The sequence below is a fragment of the Myotis nattereri genome (genome assembly GCF_964212035.1).
Source record: "Myotis nattereri genome assembly, chromosome: 7".
Taxonomy (NCBI): Eukaryota; Metazoa; Chordata; class Mammalia; order Chiroptera; family Vespertilionidae; genus Myotis; species Myotis nattereri.
In genome coordinates, this window is record NC_138082.1 from 58,296,876 (window position 1) to 58,314,159 (window position 17,284).

The 17,284-nt window shown below is 50.3% G+C and overlaps 1 protein-coding gene across 3 annotated transcripts; it reads left to right on the forward strand.

Moving 5' to 3' along the window:
- Window positions 1-1,125: 1,125 nt before the first annotated feature.
- On the forward strand, window positions 1,126-9,374 carry NR4A2 (nuclear receptor subfamily 4 group A member 2). Of its 3 annotated transcripts, none has more exons than XM_081096289.1 (8): window positions 1,126-1,366; window positions 3,065-3,194; window positions 3,687-4,552; window positions 5,348-5,477; window positions 5,863-6,026; window positions 6,892-7,094; window positions 7,477-7,655; window positions 7,802-9,374. In XM_081096289.1, the coding sequence occupies exons 3-8, from the start codon at window positions 3,689-3,691 to the stop codon at window positions 8,056-8,058; spliced, it is 1,797 nt and encodes a 598-aa protein (XP_080952415.1). In that variant the 5' UTR covers window positions 1,126-1,366; window positions 3,065-3,194; window positions 3,687-3,688; the 3' UTR covers window positions 8,059-9,374. The 3 variants fall into 3 exon arrangements, with proteins under 3 accessions (XP_080952415.1, XP_080952416.1, XP_080952414.1); XM_081096290.1 differs by having other exon boundaries at window positions 1,127-1,366; window positions 5,863-5,951; XM_081096288.1 differs by lacking the exon at window positions 3,065-3,194 and having other exon boundaries at window positions 1,127-1,366.
- Window positions 9,375-17,284: the final 7,910 nt, after the last annotated feature.

A 17,284-nucleotide genomic window follows, 5' to 3' on the forward strand; every position in this document is an offset into this window, starting at 1 on the left:
GCCGCGGGGTGCGGCGTGCGCCCAGAGCCCACACTTCTGGGAGGGCGGAACACGGTGCTTAGCGGAGCTACCCTGCCCCCTCCTCCCTACGTTTTGTCTTTCCTTCTTGGCTCTCACGGGGAGGCGGTCAGAGCCCTGTGCTTCAGAGGAGGGTCCATGTATTTACCTAAAACTCGTGGAAGGATAGGAGGTGATGGGCACCGAGGAGTGTCGAAAGTACCAAAGTTAGCATATGGTGAGGAAAGCACATCTATCTGCCAAAGGCGCACCTGTTGCCCTCTGCTCGGCTGCATTGTCTGCGAAAGGAACGTGAACGACGTCTCACTCTGGCTTTTGGGGTCCCCAAAGGGCTGGGTCACTTCCTACATCCTCCTTTCCCCTCTCCTCCCCTCCCCTCCCCACGCACCACGTCCTCCCTCGCACGTGGGCACTGCTAGGAAAGAAAGGAACACAAATTAGCCCCTTCCACCTTGGACTGTGTGTGTGTAGGGGGAGGGGGGCGGGGAGAATATGAATATTCCAGAGGAGGAGGAGGCGGCCAGGGACAGGGAAAGGGAGAAGAGGAGGATGCCCTGGGCCAGGGAAATCCCACCCCCATTGCCTGAGCCCTCGGAGCGTGCGGCGTCCTGGGACATCTGCTCGCGCCTCCGCTAATGGAGATGACGGTTGTGGGTTCGTGAGGTTAGAGCGCGGTCAGGCACAGCCATCCCTGCGGGTCCCGGTGCCAGCTGCCTGGCCCACACCAGGGTTCCCCTCCGCCCAGGCTTTTGTTGCACCTTCCCGCCAGTGTGAGCGGCCGGGCGGCAGCAGGGGCGCGGGGGGCTGGGCGGGTGGGGGAGATGTCGCCGCTCTGCGGGCTGAGCGGTCCAGAGTGGAGAGGTCACACCTCTTTCGGAAAAAAAGCACACACGCACCCCCAACACCCACCGAGCTGGCCACCAAGGTGAACCCAGAACGGTTCCCACCTTAACATCGGCCCTGCTCGTGACGTCAGGTCGGAAATATACCAAAGCGAGCGGCGGCCAGGAGTCCGGGGAGCGCGGCGGCGCGGCGATTGGGCGGCGGGCTCTGACGCGCGCTGACGCGCGGAGACTTTAGGTGCGTGTTGGCAGCGGCGGCGCGAGCCACATAAACAAAGGCACATTGGCCGCCAGGGCCAGTCCTCCCCGAGGCTCGCGCCCGGCTCCGCGCTCCTGCTCGCCGGTCCAGCCGGCCGCCTTCCGCGGCTCCCTCCCGGCTCTCGGCGCCTCGGCTCCCGGCGCCCCTGTCGCCCACCCCAACCCGACCCTGCCCCCGGACTCCCAGGGGGAACTACACTTCGGCCGAGTTGAATGAATGAAGAGAGACGCGGAGAACTCCTAAATGAGTAGGTGCCGTCCGTGCGGCTCGCGGTCTTTTTTTTTTTTTTTTTTAATCCTTCTTTCTTCTTTTGCACGTCTCTTCCTTCTGCCTCCCTGGAATAGGTTCTCTGGAAGTGGGCGCCAGAGGCGCGGGACGCGAGTGGGGCGGGAGGATGGGGAGGAGGTGCGCGCAGCTACAGAGGGCATTTGTCCGAACACCGGCTTTGGCACCAGCGGGGAGTTGGCTCCCAAGCTGCCGGGCTCCTTCCTAGTTGGTGGACTTGAAGGGAGACTCGCATAGTTCGGGGAGCCGTGGACTTGTCCGCGGAAATCAATGTGCTGGAAGTTTGCTCTGAGTGCGAAATTGAGTGTGGCCTTTGGACACGGAGACTCCACGTCCTGTGTCTACGAGGGGTCCGGACGCTACCCGCCAAGTGACAGGGAGAGAGAAAGTGCTCCAGTTGGTGTGTTGCTTGGGAACTGTGTCACCGTGGCTGGCCAGGGTGCCAGTGTTTCCTGGGTACTGTTGAGTAAAGAGAGGGGATGGGAAGAGTGTCCTGTTACTAATTTGTGTGAAATTTCTGGTTTGATATATGCCGCGCTTGTGTATGTGAGTGTGTCAGAGACAGACAGACGGAGAGACTATGTAGAGAGTGCAGTTATGAAGCTGTGAAGTAAGGAGGTGGGTAAAATATCCAGCACAGGCATATTTCTCAGGGGCCGTGGGGGTCAAGAGTCTAATGTCTTTCCACTTTTTCTGGTTAGTCTCCTTCCCCATTGAAGCAAGATTCTGAGGGTGGGGGGGGGGGGCAAGGAAAACAGAAGGTGTAGATGTTTGATTTTCTTTTTCATTGTTAATATGATCATCTATGCTCTAGAATGCTTTCCAAGTAGGAACATCTGAAAATAACTAGGATACAAGAATGCCTTGTTCCAGAAAGCCGGCAGACCAGGGCAGGCTGTATAGGGGAGGTGTTCAGTTTGGTGTGTAGAAAAGCCCTTCTAGCAGGGGTGCCAACACCCGATAAGCAACATTGCGGTCCCCCTGCAATTGACCTAAGATGCTTCTGGAAAAGTAGGGTCTGCTCTTCCCACCCCTTGGCCATTAAAGATGTTGAAAGATAAGTTTCTTGGAAAACTACGTGCCAGTTCACCTGTTTCCCCAGTCTCAGTGCTCTGTCAAAAGTACGTTCAGATTACCTTCAGGCTGCCCAGGCCTTGTTCACTAACGTTTTGTAACTCATAGGGGTGGAGGAAGAGGTTTCCTTATTTTATACTCTAGACCTCTACTTTCTCCCCCACTCCCCAAAGAAAAGCCAGTTTCACCACGGGGGAAAAGAAAAATCAGGGAAGGTTCCAATGCTGTATTTTATTAAGCTCTAGTTTCCTCTTTTCGAGTCAGAATTAAACTGAAATGGAAATGACACTCCACCCCCCCCCCCCCATACACCCTACCAAAGGGGCCAATTTATTACCTCCTAAGAATTAAATAAGTACATGGGATGCCTTTGATTCTCCAGAACCCTCTCTGCAAGGACTTACACAGTGCAACGGGTGGCATTTTCTGTTGTTTTCAGCCACCTCTTTCACACCTTCCTTTTCACTGCTAGGTTTCCAATGAAACAATCGCGGGAGGCATAGAAGGGCCTGCCCGGTGAGTCTGCAGATGCTGGGCTGACTCTGTCCGGAAAGGCACCCTGAAGCTGTCTGTGTCTGTATTTCAGGGAGGAGATCTGACAGGCTGGGCTCTCCAATGCTTTTCTAAAAATCTTGGAAACTTTATCCTTCATTGCTTTACGACACTGTCCACCTTTAAGTTCCTTGAAAACGCCTGTGCCTGTAACTCGGCTGAAGGTTAGTGCAACTTGATTTCTTTCTCTGAGCACCGCCCCCCCCCCCCTTCCCTAAATATCAAGACCAGGGGCAATGCGATCTTCCTCAGCAGAGCTTGTAACTTAAGGTTTTCTAACCCGTCGCCTTCGGAAACAACTTTCTGCTTGTGCAGTTCAACTTCACCTCTAGGATGAGCTTGCTGAACCCGAGCTGCAGAGGGAGAGGCTCATTTGAGCTGGGTTGTCGATGAAAGGGGGTCGAGCGGGAGGCGTTTGAAAGGAGCCGGGAGACCCTCCACGGCTTTCTGGCCCTGGGTCTTTATTTGATCAGCCTTTTCCCGTGCCCCGCACTGTCTAGCTCCGCAGCCTTCGCGATCCCCGCCCTTCCCCTCGCGCCCCTCCGCGCTCTCTGACCGCCGCGGGCTGCCGGTGCAGCTCCAGGTGAGCCCGAGCCCGGGAGGAAGTGTTCAGTTGACCAGGCTGAGTGTACATTATTCCCCTGTTTCATTTCCAGCCATGCCTTGTGTTCAGGCGCAGTATGGGTCCTCGCCTCAAGGAGCCAGCCCCGCTTCTCAGAGCTACAGTTACCACTCTTCGGGAGAATACAGCTCCGATTTCTTAACGCCAGAGTTTGTCAAGTTTAGCATGGACCTCACCAACACTGAAATCACTGCCACCACTTCTCTCCCCAGCTTCAGTACCTTTATGGACAACTACAGCACAGGCTACGACGTCAAGCCACCTTGCTTGTACCAAACGCCCCTGCCCGGCCAGCAGGCGTCCATTAAGGTAGAAGACATTCAGATGCACAGCTACCAGCAGCACAGCCACCTGCCCCCCCAGTCCGAGGAGATGATGCCGCACTCCGGGTCGGTTTACTACAAGCCCTCCTCGCCCCCGACGTCCGCCACCCCGGGCTTCCAGGTGCAGCACAGCCCGATGTGGGACGACCCGGGCTCCCTCCACAACTTCCACCAGAACTACGTGGCCACCACGCACATGATCGAGCAGAGGAAAACGCCCGTCTCCCGCCTCTCCCTCTTCTCCTTTAAGCAGTCGCCCCCCGGCACCCCTGTGTCGAGCTGCCAGATGCGCTTCGACGGGCCCTTGCACGTCCCCATGAACCCGGAGCCGGCGGGCAGCCACCACGTTGTAGACGGGCAGACCTTCGCTGTGCCCAACCCCATCCGAAAGCCCGCGTCCATGGGCTTCCCGGGCCTGCAGATCGGCCACGCGTCGCAGCTGCTCGACACGCAGGTGCCCTCGCCGCCGTCGCGGGGCTCCCCCTCCAACGAGGGGCTGTGCGCGGTGTGTGGCGACAACGCGGCCTGCCAGCACTACGGCGTGCGCACCTGTGAGGGCTGCAAGGGGTTCTTTAAGGTGAGCAAGGACAGGGGCTGAGGAGGCAGGCAGGGGCCCCCTGCAGCCTGGAGCCTCGGTGTGCGCGCTCCGCCTGGGTGCAGGCAGCTCAGCTCCCGCTCGCCCCGGAAGGTTCTTTTCCCGGCGTCCGCAGAGGTGGTGGTGGGGGCATCCGGGTGCCTGCCTGAGAAAAGAAAGCGGGGAGACCCCGAGACCCGGAGACCCCGAGATCCGGGGTCGCATCTCCCCCGCACAAAGCCGACCGGCAGGCCTCCGCCCCAAGTTGCTGGAGCGCGAGTTGGAAGAGGGTCATTTGCATGTGCGCAGAGCTGTCTTTTCTGTTCAGATTGAAATTGGTTAGGACAGAGAACCGTGTCTGAGCTAACCAAGTGGAACAGAATTCCCTATGGTCAAATTAAGTGATCTCTTTATTTCGCCTTCCTGATTGAATAATCTTATCATTTTAAATAGAGAAGGTCTCCAAGGAATGTAAATAATATGAATGCCCACGGATTTGTATTTACTGAGCGTCTCCTTCTCCTTCTCTTGGCATATAAAACACAGCAAGGAGCGGCAAGGTTAGCTCAAATGTTAACGCTATCAATTTTCTTCTGTAACGTGCCCTGGGGGAGGAAAAGGAAAGGAAAGAGAAAGGAAAAGGGGAAAAAAAGAAAAAGAAAGCAGTTATGTATATGTGTTTGTTTGTGGCAAGGGAGTGTAGACCCCAGTCTTTCAGAAATTGTTCCTGGATTCCTTGGGTTGCTGGCTTTTCAAGAGAAAATTAATTTTCGGCCGTACTGTTTTTTTGTTTTGCAGCGCACGGTGCAAAAGAACGCAAAATACGTGTGTTTAGCAAATAAAAACTGCCCAGTGGACAAGCGCCGCAGGAATCGCTGTCAGTACTGCCGGTTCCAGAAGTGCCTGGCTGTGGGGATGGTCAAAGAAGGTAGGTCCGGGCGAGCGGCCCACTCCGCAGTCTGTGCCCTTGGAGAGCGCTGCCCCCACTCTAACCCCACTTTCTACAGACAGAGCCAGGGGTCTCCCGGCCCCCCCATCCGCGTCCGGCCTCCACCCCGGCAGCTGCCTGCTTGCCCATCCTGCCCTAGAGAAAGCCGACAGGCTCTTCTCTCTTTTAACTATACGACCCATTTGGAAGAAGACATAAAACAGCCCCGCGTTTTTTACGCTTCTCGTCAGTAAAGGCTTTACAAGCAGTGGGGCCCAGTGCCGCCCGGCCGCACTCCCCCCAGCTGCAGCCACCCCCGGGAGGGGCCAAGGAGGCAGCTGGGTCCCCCTAGGCCGAGCGACACTAACCGGCTCTTTCTTTGCAGTGGTTCGCACGGACAGTTTAAAAGGCCGCCGAGGTCGTTTACCTTCCAAACCGAAGAGCCCACAGGAGCCCTCTCCCCCCTCGCCCCCGGTGAGTCTGATCAGTGCCCTCGTCAGGGCCCATGTCGACTCCAACCCGGCTATGACCAGCCTGGACTATTCCAGGGTAAGATGCTGGAGGGGGGTATCATGTGGACAAACCGACAGATGGGCAGGAACCCTCCCCACTCCCATCACTAACCCCCAGACTCAGGATAAAAGGAGGCAAGCAAGACTGTGTCCTCATAGCTCTGGGGAGAGCCATAGGAGGCGGGCAGACCCACAGACAAGTGTAGACAGGAGGACAGTGCAGCGGAAGGAAGAAGTGCTAGGCCAGGGTGGTCAAACCTCTTCGAGCCCCTTTCCCAGCACCACATACTCAGACGCTAATGCCTCTGATAGCCACACCAGAGGCTTCGTGGGAAGCCCCCCCCCCCCCCCAGAGATGCTTTAATCCTCACCCTCTCTGGCACGGTCAGGGTGGGGGCTGCCTGCTTGGGGGTCGGGGAAGGGAAGGACAGTGGGTCCCAGGAATGGCAGTGGGGTGGGGGATCAAGTGGTCAGAGTCTTCTTTTACCCCAGCTGTGAGGAATGGGAGGGCTTTAACTGGAGGAAGTATGTTGGGCAAACTTAGAAGTCACCGCAATTTTATTAAGATTTGCAAAGGGCGCCTCTGCTCGAGACCCACTCTGGGACTGGCATGAATACTAACATGTCAATTGTTTTGTGGAGATAAGAGTGAACGTTTCCCAGGGCTGGATGGCACTGTATTTAGTCTGTATGGAAATGGTAATTTACATATTTAAAGCAGCGACCTCATAGCACCATCCCTAATTGAATTAATTGCCCCGGAACATCTAATTTCCTTACTGGTCAGAGAGAGGTTTAATTGTTATAAAAACCTGGCTCCACTACTAGAAACGGGGTTAGCAATTTCACGGGTTATATATTTTAGAGAACCTCATTAAGTGCTTTTTAAAATGAAATTCCAGTTCCAGGCGAACCCTGACTATCAGATGAGTGGAGATGACACCCAGCATATCCAACAATTCTATGATCTCCTGACTGGCTCCATGGAGATCATCAGGGGCTGGGCTGAGAAGATTCCGGGCTTTGCTGACCTGCCCAAAGCCGACCAGGACCTGCTTTTTGAATCGGCTTTCTTAGAACTGTTTGTGCTGCGATTAGCATACAGGTAACTGAGGAAGCAATCAGGGAGGCTGGGAAAGAAGGAAGAGAGCAATCGAGACAAGAAAAGAAAGAGGGAAAAGGAAATGAAAGGAAGGAAAGAGAAGTGGTCAGAATAAGGGGAAAAGAGGGATAGGATAATAGAAAAAGGTAGAGAAGGGAAGGAGTGAGCCCAGAAGTCTTGGATGAATGTCATGGAGGTGGGATAGGGGGCGTTCTTGATTGTTATGAAATTGAACCCTTTCAAGGTCCACTGGTCTACATTTTATTAACTCTTCGGTAATTAGGTGCCTCTTAAATCCCTCATTTATTGCTCTTCAAGTAATTAGTTGTTTAGCTTTTCTCTCTCTCTTTTTCTCCCCCCTCTCTCTCTTTGGTATTAATTGCAGGTCCAACCCAGTGGAGGGTAAACTCATCTTTTGCAATGGGGTGGTCTTGCACAGGTTGCAATGCGTTCGTGGCTTTGGGGAATGGATTGATTCCATTGTTGAATTCTCCTCCAACTTGCAGAACATGAACATCGACATTTCTGCCTTCTCCTGCATTGCTGCCCTGGCTATGGTCACAGGTCAGTACCATACGCGCAAGGCTCTTCTCCAAAACTGTCCAGCAGGATTTGTCCCAGTTTCCCCTTGCCTCCCATCTTCCTGGGTTTTGCCAGCTAGCTAACTGTTTTTCCCATTCTTCTTTTGTTTCTGATTGTGTTTTCTGCAGAGAGACATGGGCTCAAGGAACCCAAGAGAGTGGAAGAACTACAAAACAAGATTGTCAATTGTCTCAAAGACCACGTGACTTTCAATAACGGGGGTTTGAACCGCCCCAACTATTTGTCCAAACTGTTGGGGAAGCTCCCAGAACTCCGTACTCTTTGCACACAGGGTCTACAGCGCATTTTCTACCTGAAACTGGAAGACTTGGTACCACCGCCAGCAATAATTGACAAACTTTTTCTGGATACTTTACCTTTCTAGACCTCCTCCCATGCACTTCAAAGGAACTGGAAAGAACACCTAAAACTGTCCAGAGGGGGCAAGTCACAAGGGTAGAGATAACCCCTTGAGCTGTCTCAGCTCTAGCCATCCCACCCCTTCCATAAACCCCCAGCCCCTTGATCCTTAAAGGAAAACAAACAAACAAAAAAACACCAGAAAACAAAAACTGTTGCTATTTCCTAACCTGCAGGCAGAACCTGAAAGGGCATTTTGGCTCGGGGCATCTTGGATTTAGAACATGGACTACACACAATGCAGTGGTATAAACTTTTTATTATCAGTTTTAAAATCAGTTAAATGTTCAGGAGAAAGATTCCTAATGTATGATGGGAAATGTTTGGCCACATTTGGTTGTTGCAGTTAAGAGAAATGTTACACACACACACACACACATACACACATCGTAAGGGGACCCATAAGTATTGCCCTTTAAAAGACTTCAAAGTTTTCTGCTGTAAAGAAAGCTGTAATATATAGTAAAACTAAATGTTGCGTGGGTGGCATGAGTTGAAGAAGGCAAAGGCTTGTAAATTTACCCAATGCAGTTTGGCTTTTTAAATTATTTTGTGCCTATTTATGAATAAATATTACAAATTCTAAAAGATAAGTGTGTTTGCAAAAAAAAAAATAAAACTATAACTACACAAAAAAGGGACCAGCATGTTGATTCTAGGTTGAAATGTTATAGGCACTTGCTACTTCAGTAATGTCTATATTATATAAATAGTATTTCAGACACTATGTAGTCTGTTAGATTTTATAAAGATTGGTAGTTATCTGAGCTTAAACATTTTCTCAATTGTAAAATAGGTGGGCACAAGTACTGCACATCAGAAAATCCCGGCAAAGGGGACACATAGTGTTTGTAACACCGTCCAGCATTCCTTGTTTGTACGTGTTGTATGTACCGTTGATGTTGATAAAAGAAAGTTTATATCTTGATTATTTTGTTGTCTAAAGCTAAACAAAACTTGCATGCAGCAGCTTTTGACTGTTTCCAGAGTGCTTATAATACACATAACTCCCTGGAAATTACTGAGCACTTTGAATTTTTTTTGTTTTTTTAATGTCTAAAATTGTCAGTTAATATATTATTTTATGTTTGAGTAAGAATTTTAATATTGCCATATTCTGTAGTATTTTTCTTTGTATATTTCTAGTATGGCACATGATATGAGTCACTGCCTTTTTTTCTATGGTGTATGACAGTTAGAGACACTGATTTTTTTTTTTCTGATAAGTTCTTTCTTTGAGAAAGACAATTTTAATGTTTACAACAATAAACTATGTAAATGAACAGAACTTGGTCTTCTTTCTGGGTGAGGGAAAAAATAGCAATATGCAATAGATAGAGTTGGAGTTTGATTTGGGATAGGTCACGTATTCAACACCTGAGTTTCAAACTGACAGCCTAGATGCTACTGTGCTGGCAAAAGGAACTGGGGGATTGAACTAATTTCCAGAGATTTCAGTTCAATATTTTTCCCTAATCAGAATTTTCCATTGTGGCAAACCTACATTTATCAGAAGCAATCGAGAATATCTCCACTCTTCTGTTAAGTTTGCTGATAGGTGCAGCTTTCAGAGGGAAGTTCAGGAGGCCAGGCAGCTTTTGAACTTTTGCAAGGTCCAAAGTCTTGTCAAGTTTTTGTCTGGCACGATGTTTAGGAAATACCTTATTACGATTCAGGAAGTCAAGATGGATGTGAAGTGTGCTGGACTTAATCTCAGATTTTTCTGATTCTTCTACTTAACACTTGCAAAGAGTTGGTGGAAGGACAAGCATTCGGGGCCCTTTGGGCCTTGAGTCAGTGGTCTCTGACGTAGAGCAGAACTGTGAAGAGACATTTCTTAGGACTTTTTCTTTCTTCCATGGATGGTGATGAGGTCCAGTTTGTAGTTTTATAATAATATTTCACCTTAAAAGTTTCTCAAATAAATAATAAAATATCCGTTTGTCAGGTCCCGGGTCTGGTATAAGTAAGTTATATCACAACCTCTAGGATTCCACAGCCTCAACTTTTATCAAGAAAGTAACTTCATGCTGTAGAAGCCGCTTCAGTCTAGCTGCCTCTCAGCCCCGGGCCTGCGCAGCTGTCCACTGAGTTTCGCCTCAGGGCAGCTGCTGTGACTTCATAGAGAGCCGAACATGGGGACCGCCTTCTCCACTGACCCCGTGAATTCCCGACCTCGTTCGGGCCACTGAAATTTCCAGGATTATTATTCTTAAAAAACAGAGTTAGAACAGTAACTTACCTTGAGACTCCTCAGGTTATTTTACTTTGCCTCCCCGCCCCTTTAAAAAGACGCGTTTTGCGGGTGGGTTAAAGAGAGAAAGCAGGTCTCCTAGTCATTGAGGTGGTTCTTAGGAGTGGCGTTTCTCTGCAGGTAACTGAGGGGCAAAAGTGGGTGACCACATAAGCGATGAAATATAAGCGACATGTTCACTTTCCTGGCTTGGTTGAATAGATGAGGCTTGCCTTTTTTATTATCACAACTTCGCCAACCAAAGCCGACACTAATAAGCAGAAAGAACGCTCTTTAGAAATGCTGCAAGTCGGGAGAGCCGTCAGCCCTCACCTCCCAGGTGTCTGTAGCCGAGACGATGACTTTCCGACTCAGAATCCCTGAGAGTTGAACCCAGAAAGGAACTCTGTTGCCGGTTCTCCCTCAAGGAAGCCGCTGTGCATCACCCCAGGCCAAGAGGTGCCAGGTGGTGCGCCTCTCTCCCGAGACTTTGGGGTGAAAGGAGGGAGGGGGGGCCCGCTCCCAATGGCCGCGTGCGCACGGCACCGCCTCCGCATGCATTCAAATGTCAAACCCAAGTTGCCGGGTGGCTAGTGCTTTTCTGCTCCACAGTTACTGACTCGCTTTCCCACTCCAGGCTGCGCATCCGGGGAGTGAGGGTTGGGAGTGAGGGCTGTGAGCCTCGCACGCATCTCCCCTGGATCTGCTGAGATCCGCGCCGCTGAGGACTTTTCCTGTCCCAGTCTTTCCAGGGGTAAAACTCAGGAAAAGCCACAGACACGCTGCATTGCAAAAGCGAGCCGTCGCATAAAACTTCTTTGGAAAGAGAGGAAAACTTTATGATGGGGGCTTCATTTCTCCTATCCCAACGTCCTCTTCAGAATGTCAGTTATTGTGTATCGTTCCAGCTATGAAAATACATAATCATTGTTCCGAAGACTTGACCATACATTTTTCAGCTCAGGGAGAAGGTCTAATTTTAAATCTTCTAGACCCACTTTGAGTGGTTGCTTAGAGGGCCCTGACTTTATGGAGAGAGGCCCTTAATTCAAAGCACAAAGCTGCGCTACCACCTACTTGTTGGGCTCTGCCTCTCTGCGGTCTGCGGTCTGACGGCCGCAGCGGACTCCCTAGGTGCCCAGGCTGCTCTCGCTCTGGCCTTCCGTTTTGGGGGTGGGGGTGGGGAGTCTCTGGTCCTGATTCTAACAAGAGAGAGATGCCTGGCTCAGGGAGCCGATAGCACCCTGCGATGGCAGCGGCACCCAACCACCCTGTCCCGTGTATTTCTTTGTGGTGCCTGACTCCATCCCTAGAGAGTTGGAGTGCCTTCTCCACTCAAAACACCCATCCTGAGCCTTCCGGGGCACGTGTTCACAGAGTGCAAGGAGCCCGACAAAGAGACGCAGAGATCCTGCCAACTTAAGAATGTCACTTGAAGGTTCAATTTCGCTTTGCCCCGAGAATGTTTTGGCTTTGCGGGCATCAGTGCGTCCACGCGGATATCCAATTAGCCAATTATTTTAAACCTACTCGGCAGCGGTGAATACTTTCAAGATACAAACAGGTCTGGGAGGGAAGAGTTTTATTTCATTGTCCTATTTCAATCACAGAGTTTCCCGCTACAGGATCCATTTCCACCCCCACCAGGTCCCGTAGAGGGTGGCGACCCCAGAGCACTTGTAGACCCGCGCGCCTTGCGCGTCTCCGCGCCTCCAGCATCCTGCCTGGCACCGCACGCACGTCCGCTTCCCTTTTTATCCGCGGCGCGGCAGCGCGGAGGTGGCTGCCGAGAGTAAGGGCTGGGGGGTCTCCCGGACGCGTCTCTCCTCTCTCAGTGAGAGAAGATGATCTGGAGGTCCTGTGTGCAGGAAGCCACCCCAAAAATGAAGGAGGGAGGTTCTATCATGGTGAGAGGGAAAATGAGGGTATCTAGTCCTACGGATTTAAAAACTTTTTTTTCCAGGATTATTTTAACAATTGAACAGAGTTATGGATGTCTAAGACATCCTTCTCTGAAAGGATTTTTAAGGCTTTTTTTTTTTTGGCCCCCAACCTGTCCCCGCTCTCCAGGAACGGGAATTGTCGCTTCCTGGGCGCACCTGGGAATTTCTCTGCAACCCAAGCTTCCCGGGCATCCCTCGAGCCGGAACTTGCCTCAGTTTTTCAGTTTCAGAGCACGGATGGGGTTGGGGTGCAATCTTCCCTTTCTCCCCGTAGGTCTCAGCCACTACTAAGAAGCGCACCCGGTCGCAAGCGTCTTGGGGAAAGGATCTGCTTAGCTCCCGCCTCTGACAGCACTCAAAGCAGCAAGAGCACGTCGCCCATAGCAGCATGTTCTGGGTTTACGTTTCCCAGAGCTGATTTTACGGGAAACCGAGATATGAATTCCAAACAGGGCCGTCGTTTTTGAAAGTAATTCGTTCTTAATAATAAAAGAAGCACACAGCACCCGATTTTCATTTTTCACTTCTTACTTTTACTAAAAACACCAAATGGGATGTTACACATAACCGTGTAGGATGGCGAAGCTGTCATTTCAAGCCATTTTCCCTTAGCGTGTTTCCTGAGCGCGGCTGGAAACGACCGCTGGAGTCTGCAAGGTTTTTCCTTCGACCTTGACTTTGCGTTTCCTAAGGGGAAGTCCCGAGTGCGCCTAGTGCGCCCGGGCGTAAGGAGACCACACCCCTAGTGCCACTCTCCGACTTGAGCTCTGGGCCCAACAGAAGGTGGCGGAAAACTCCGGAGAGCCGAGCTTTCACCTCTTTCGCCCAGCCCCACGCCTTCTCACTCCCCACTGCCCACTGCCACTCCCCACTCCCCAGTGGTGTCTGATTTTTGAGGCCCCAAGATCACTGGAGAGGACGTGTGTCCATTTGTGGGTGGGCTGGGAGCGCAAGTGGAGACGCAAGCGCCCTGCTCTGCTCATTGCGTGTTGGAGACGGAGAGTTTGACTCGGCAGGTCGCGCCAGGAGACTTTGCCGAGGGAGCTCGGGAGCAATTAGGAAGAAAACGCCGGGTTAACTCCGTTTCCTCTGTTCCCAGCCCTGCCCACTCCAGCTGTTCCCTGCTTCTTTCCCAACTGTTCTAGGTCCCCCAGGGCCAAAGGCGGCAACAGGTTCCAGTCGTGGTCTGGCCAGGTTCTGTGAGTCAGGGCGCGAGCACGTGCAGCCCAGGGTGCCCCCTGATTTCCCAGCACCCATTGATCAGTGGTCAGTCTCGGGTTCCCCGAGGAGTGAGAGGGGTTGGAGCTCCATGTGCACCACACTAGGGAAAATGTTTTTGTTTTTTACCCCCTAGTTGTGGGCGGGGCGACAGGCACCAGGACAAGAGTTGGAGGCGCGTGCCAACTGCAGGAAGGGCTGGGAGAGGGGCCTATATACCCAAGCCACACGCGTGCTTTGTGCTCCACCCCGAGGCTCCGAAGAGAGGTCAAGCACATCCGGGCCCTGCTTTCAGGTCTCCTGGCAACACGTGTTGGTCGTCCTACGCCCACGTGCACCAGAGGTAGTGACTCCTCAAGTGGCCAAAAGAGTGGTGCGTAGGGTGGGGCGGGTGGGGCGGAGGAGCAGCCTGTCCTGTTATTCTCCTGCCCAGGCGCACGCTTTTCTCCAGTGAAGACACCGGCTGAGGGACAGGGCTTAGCCCGGCTCTGTGTGTCCTGCTCAGCTGGACTAGACATAACACCGAGCAGGGACCAGGTTCCTCGGATAGATGGGTTTCTGCCCCCCCCCCCCGCCCCCTCATCACTCTCACTCCTGTATCCTTATATTTCTATCTTTATATTTATAGAAACTAGGATTTCCAGGATATTCCCCACCTGTCATATCACATATAGTGCCTGAGTTTCTTTCAGAGACTTCCCCGGGTTAGTAGAGGGTGGCCCAGGGGCTGCTGTGCATGTTCTCCATGGGGTGCTACAGGGACTGCCAGAGGAACTGGATCCGCTAAGACGTTCTGCCTGTGGAAGCTTGCAGGAGAGGACTGCGTTGACTATGTCATGTTAAATTGGGCTTTAGAAAAGGGTGCGGGGTAGAGAGAGGGAAGATGCTTCATCAGTAGGCCGCAAGTAGGCCACAGTGTTTTTCAAACTGAGGGTCCTGACCCATGAGTGGTCTGCAAAATCAATATAATGGGTTGTGATCATACTTTTCTTTCAGAGAAATAAACGAACGACAGAATAGAAAACATGACTGCTTTGCATAGAGTAGCTAAAATATAAAAAGTCGTAGCATTGTTTTCTGAAACTTTTCTTGGGCCACAGTATAAAATATATTTATGAGTGTTGGGTCCCAGTCAAAAAGTTGGAGGGTCACTGATGACTATCCAGACTGTGCTGGAAAGGAAGGAGAGGGGCTGCTGATAAGGGAATTTTAGAAATGTAATTTTGTCATCAGTCTTCTCCTGTCCCCCGCTCCCCCGTCCCCCTTCCCTTCTCCCCCCTCCCTAACTCCCATGGGATTCTACATCTCTCTCCTTTTTTTTTTTTTTTTTAAAAAATATTTTTTATTGATTTCAAAGAGGAAGAGGGAGCGAGAGATAGAAACATCAATGATGAGAAAGAATCATTGATTGCCTGCTTCCTGCAGGCCCCACACTGGTGATCAAGCCTGCAACCTGGGCATGTGCCCTGACTGGGAATTTAATCCAACTTCCTGGTTCATAGGTCAGTGCTCAACCACTGAGCCATGTCAGCGGGGCAGAGTCTACATCTCTTTATCCTCTGGCTTGTTATGTGCTTGGACCTTTGTTAGGTATCCCAAGAAAGGGCCAGGGTACAGGCATGTAAAGTCACCCTCTTTCCCTTTCCCTTGGCAACCTAGCACCTGGGAAGAGAGTGACCGGTGATGATGTTCATGGGGGAAGCTAGAGAGAAGGGAGGGCAGTGAGTGGCACATTGTCCTCTCACCATATGCTAGGCATTCTCATCTATATGCTATTGCCCACAATAAGGAAAGAAGCAAAAGCTTTTTAGGAAATAGGTAGAGATAGGGATGGATAAATATAATGGATTATACTGCCAATGATCACATGAGTGGCGACTGAGGGGGTGGAAGGAGAAGGGGTAAAAACAGAGGGGTTTCTTTAATCAGAGTACTAGAATTGAAGGCATGGACGATAAGGACTAAAGTGTTCTAGAAATACAGGATTCCAGGGCATCAACAATAGTGTGGATGGGCTTCAAGAAAAGAAGAGAGATAAGTAACAGCAAATAAAAAGGGCACAGAAGGTGCAAGGCGTAGGTGGGCAGATATAAGATGAAAGTTGAATGTGGAGGCTACAGTAGAAAGTCTATGTAACACTTTAGGTGGCTTGGGGACCTCACAGGAATTTCAAGTTGTCACAAAAGAATTAAAAGGAACAAAACCACTGGAACGGTTCATCCCCTGTTGTCCCAATTCTAGCTGAAGGGCTTTGAAAGAGGGCCTGTTTCCTAAGGGGGCTGCCATCTCCACACAGGGGTGGTGTAGACGCCAAAGATTTGGGCCAGTGTGAAGGTCAGAGCCAGGTGGCATAAGAAGCCAACTTCCATGGTTTCTGGGGTTCCCCCATCACAATAACTCTACCTGCCATAGGTTGCAAAGCTGGATTGCATTTCATGTAATCCTCTCAACTCCAATCTGTGAGGTTCAAATTATTACTTCCATTTTACAAATGAGGAGATGAGGCTTAAAGCTGTTGTTAAATGTCTTGGCCTGTAAAGTAGGTGGGAGAGTGGAATTTGAACTCAGAACCAGGGCATGTAAGTCCAACGGCCTTGCTTTTGCCCTAGCCTTGCTTTTGCCCTACTTGGTGCAGGATTGTACCTTTCTCCACCACTCCTACAGAAACTGACTATGGGTTTCTTTTATTTATTTCTATAAATAAATATATTTTTTTATTGATTTCAAAGAGGAAGGTAGAGGGAAAGAGATAGAAACATCAATGAGGAGAGAGAATCATTGATTGGCTGCCTCCTGCACGCCCCTTGCTGGGCATCAAGCCCGCAACCCAGGTAGGTGCCCTTGACCGGAATTGAACCAGGAACCCTTCAGTCTGCAGGCTGATGTTCTACCCACTGAGCAAAACCAGCCAGGGCTGATTATAGGTTTCTGCAGAGAGTTGAGGACATTGTCTCAGGAGTGTTCAGACTCCTGTCATAGGGGGTAGTGATAATAGTATATTGCTCTTGTTACTTTTAAAAAGAGAATAACACTTCTCTTAGATTGCTTTTTGTAATAAATGCTTGGAGTTTGGGCTGCATGCTTACTGCTCAAGAAAAGAATGGGAATGTGATTGCCACATATGTTTTTGTCACTGAAAAAGTCTTATTAAAGGTAGTAAAGAGAAAAAGAAGTTTTTCCTCTTCAAGCCATTTGAATTTTCTTCATCATTTGATTTTTAGCCAGCTTCTCGGTTTCCTATCAGGTACCTCAAATTGCACATCAGCAAGTTCACGTTAGTCACAGCCTGGGACAGACCACTTTGTAAATGGCTGTGCATGAGCCATTTTCTCTTTCTTTCTATTTCTCCTGTTTTTGTGGCCTACAATGTTTAACTCTAATTCACAGCTTAAAAGCTACTCTCACAATCTACCTAATGGCATAAATAGATTTTGCTTAGTGTCAAGCTGAGAGTAACATTTCTTCAGGAGACTATCTGCGTCTAAGTTGGCGTGGTCAAAGGGTTGCAAAAATAGTCTAATTATATTACAAAATTTATTGGAATATACACACTTGACAAACAAAATATAGTGGATTTAGGTCAGCTGTTTGCTTATACAATAGATTTTGCTCGTCTTTGACATTTAATTTAAGCTTCTCTTATCTCAGTGCCGGGAATAGGATAAGTATGTTCTACATGTGTTATGCTTCTTGTTTTTATAAAACTCACTTGTCTGCAGCTATCCGGAAATAATTCATAAGCAGTGACTTAAGGACAAGGAAGCATTGTGAGGGGTTCTGAAAGTGCCTTTCTGACG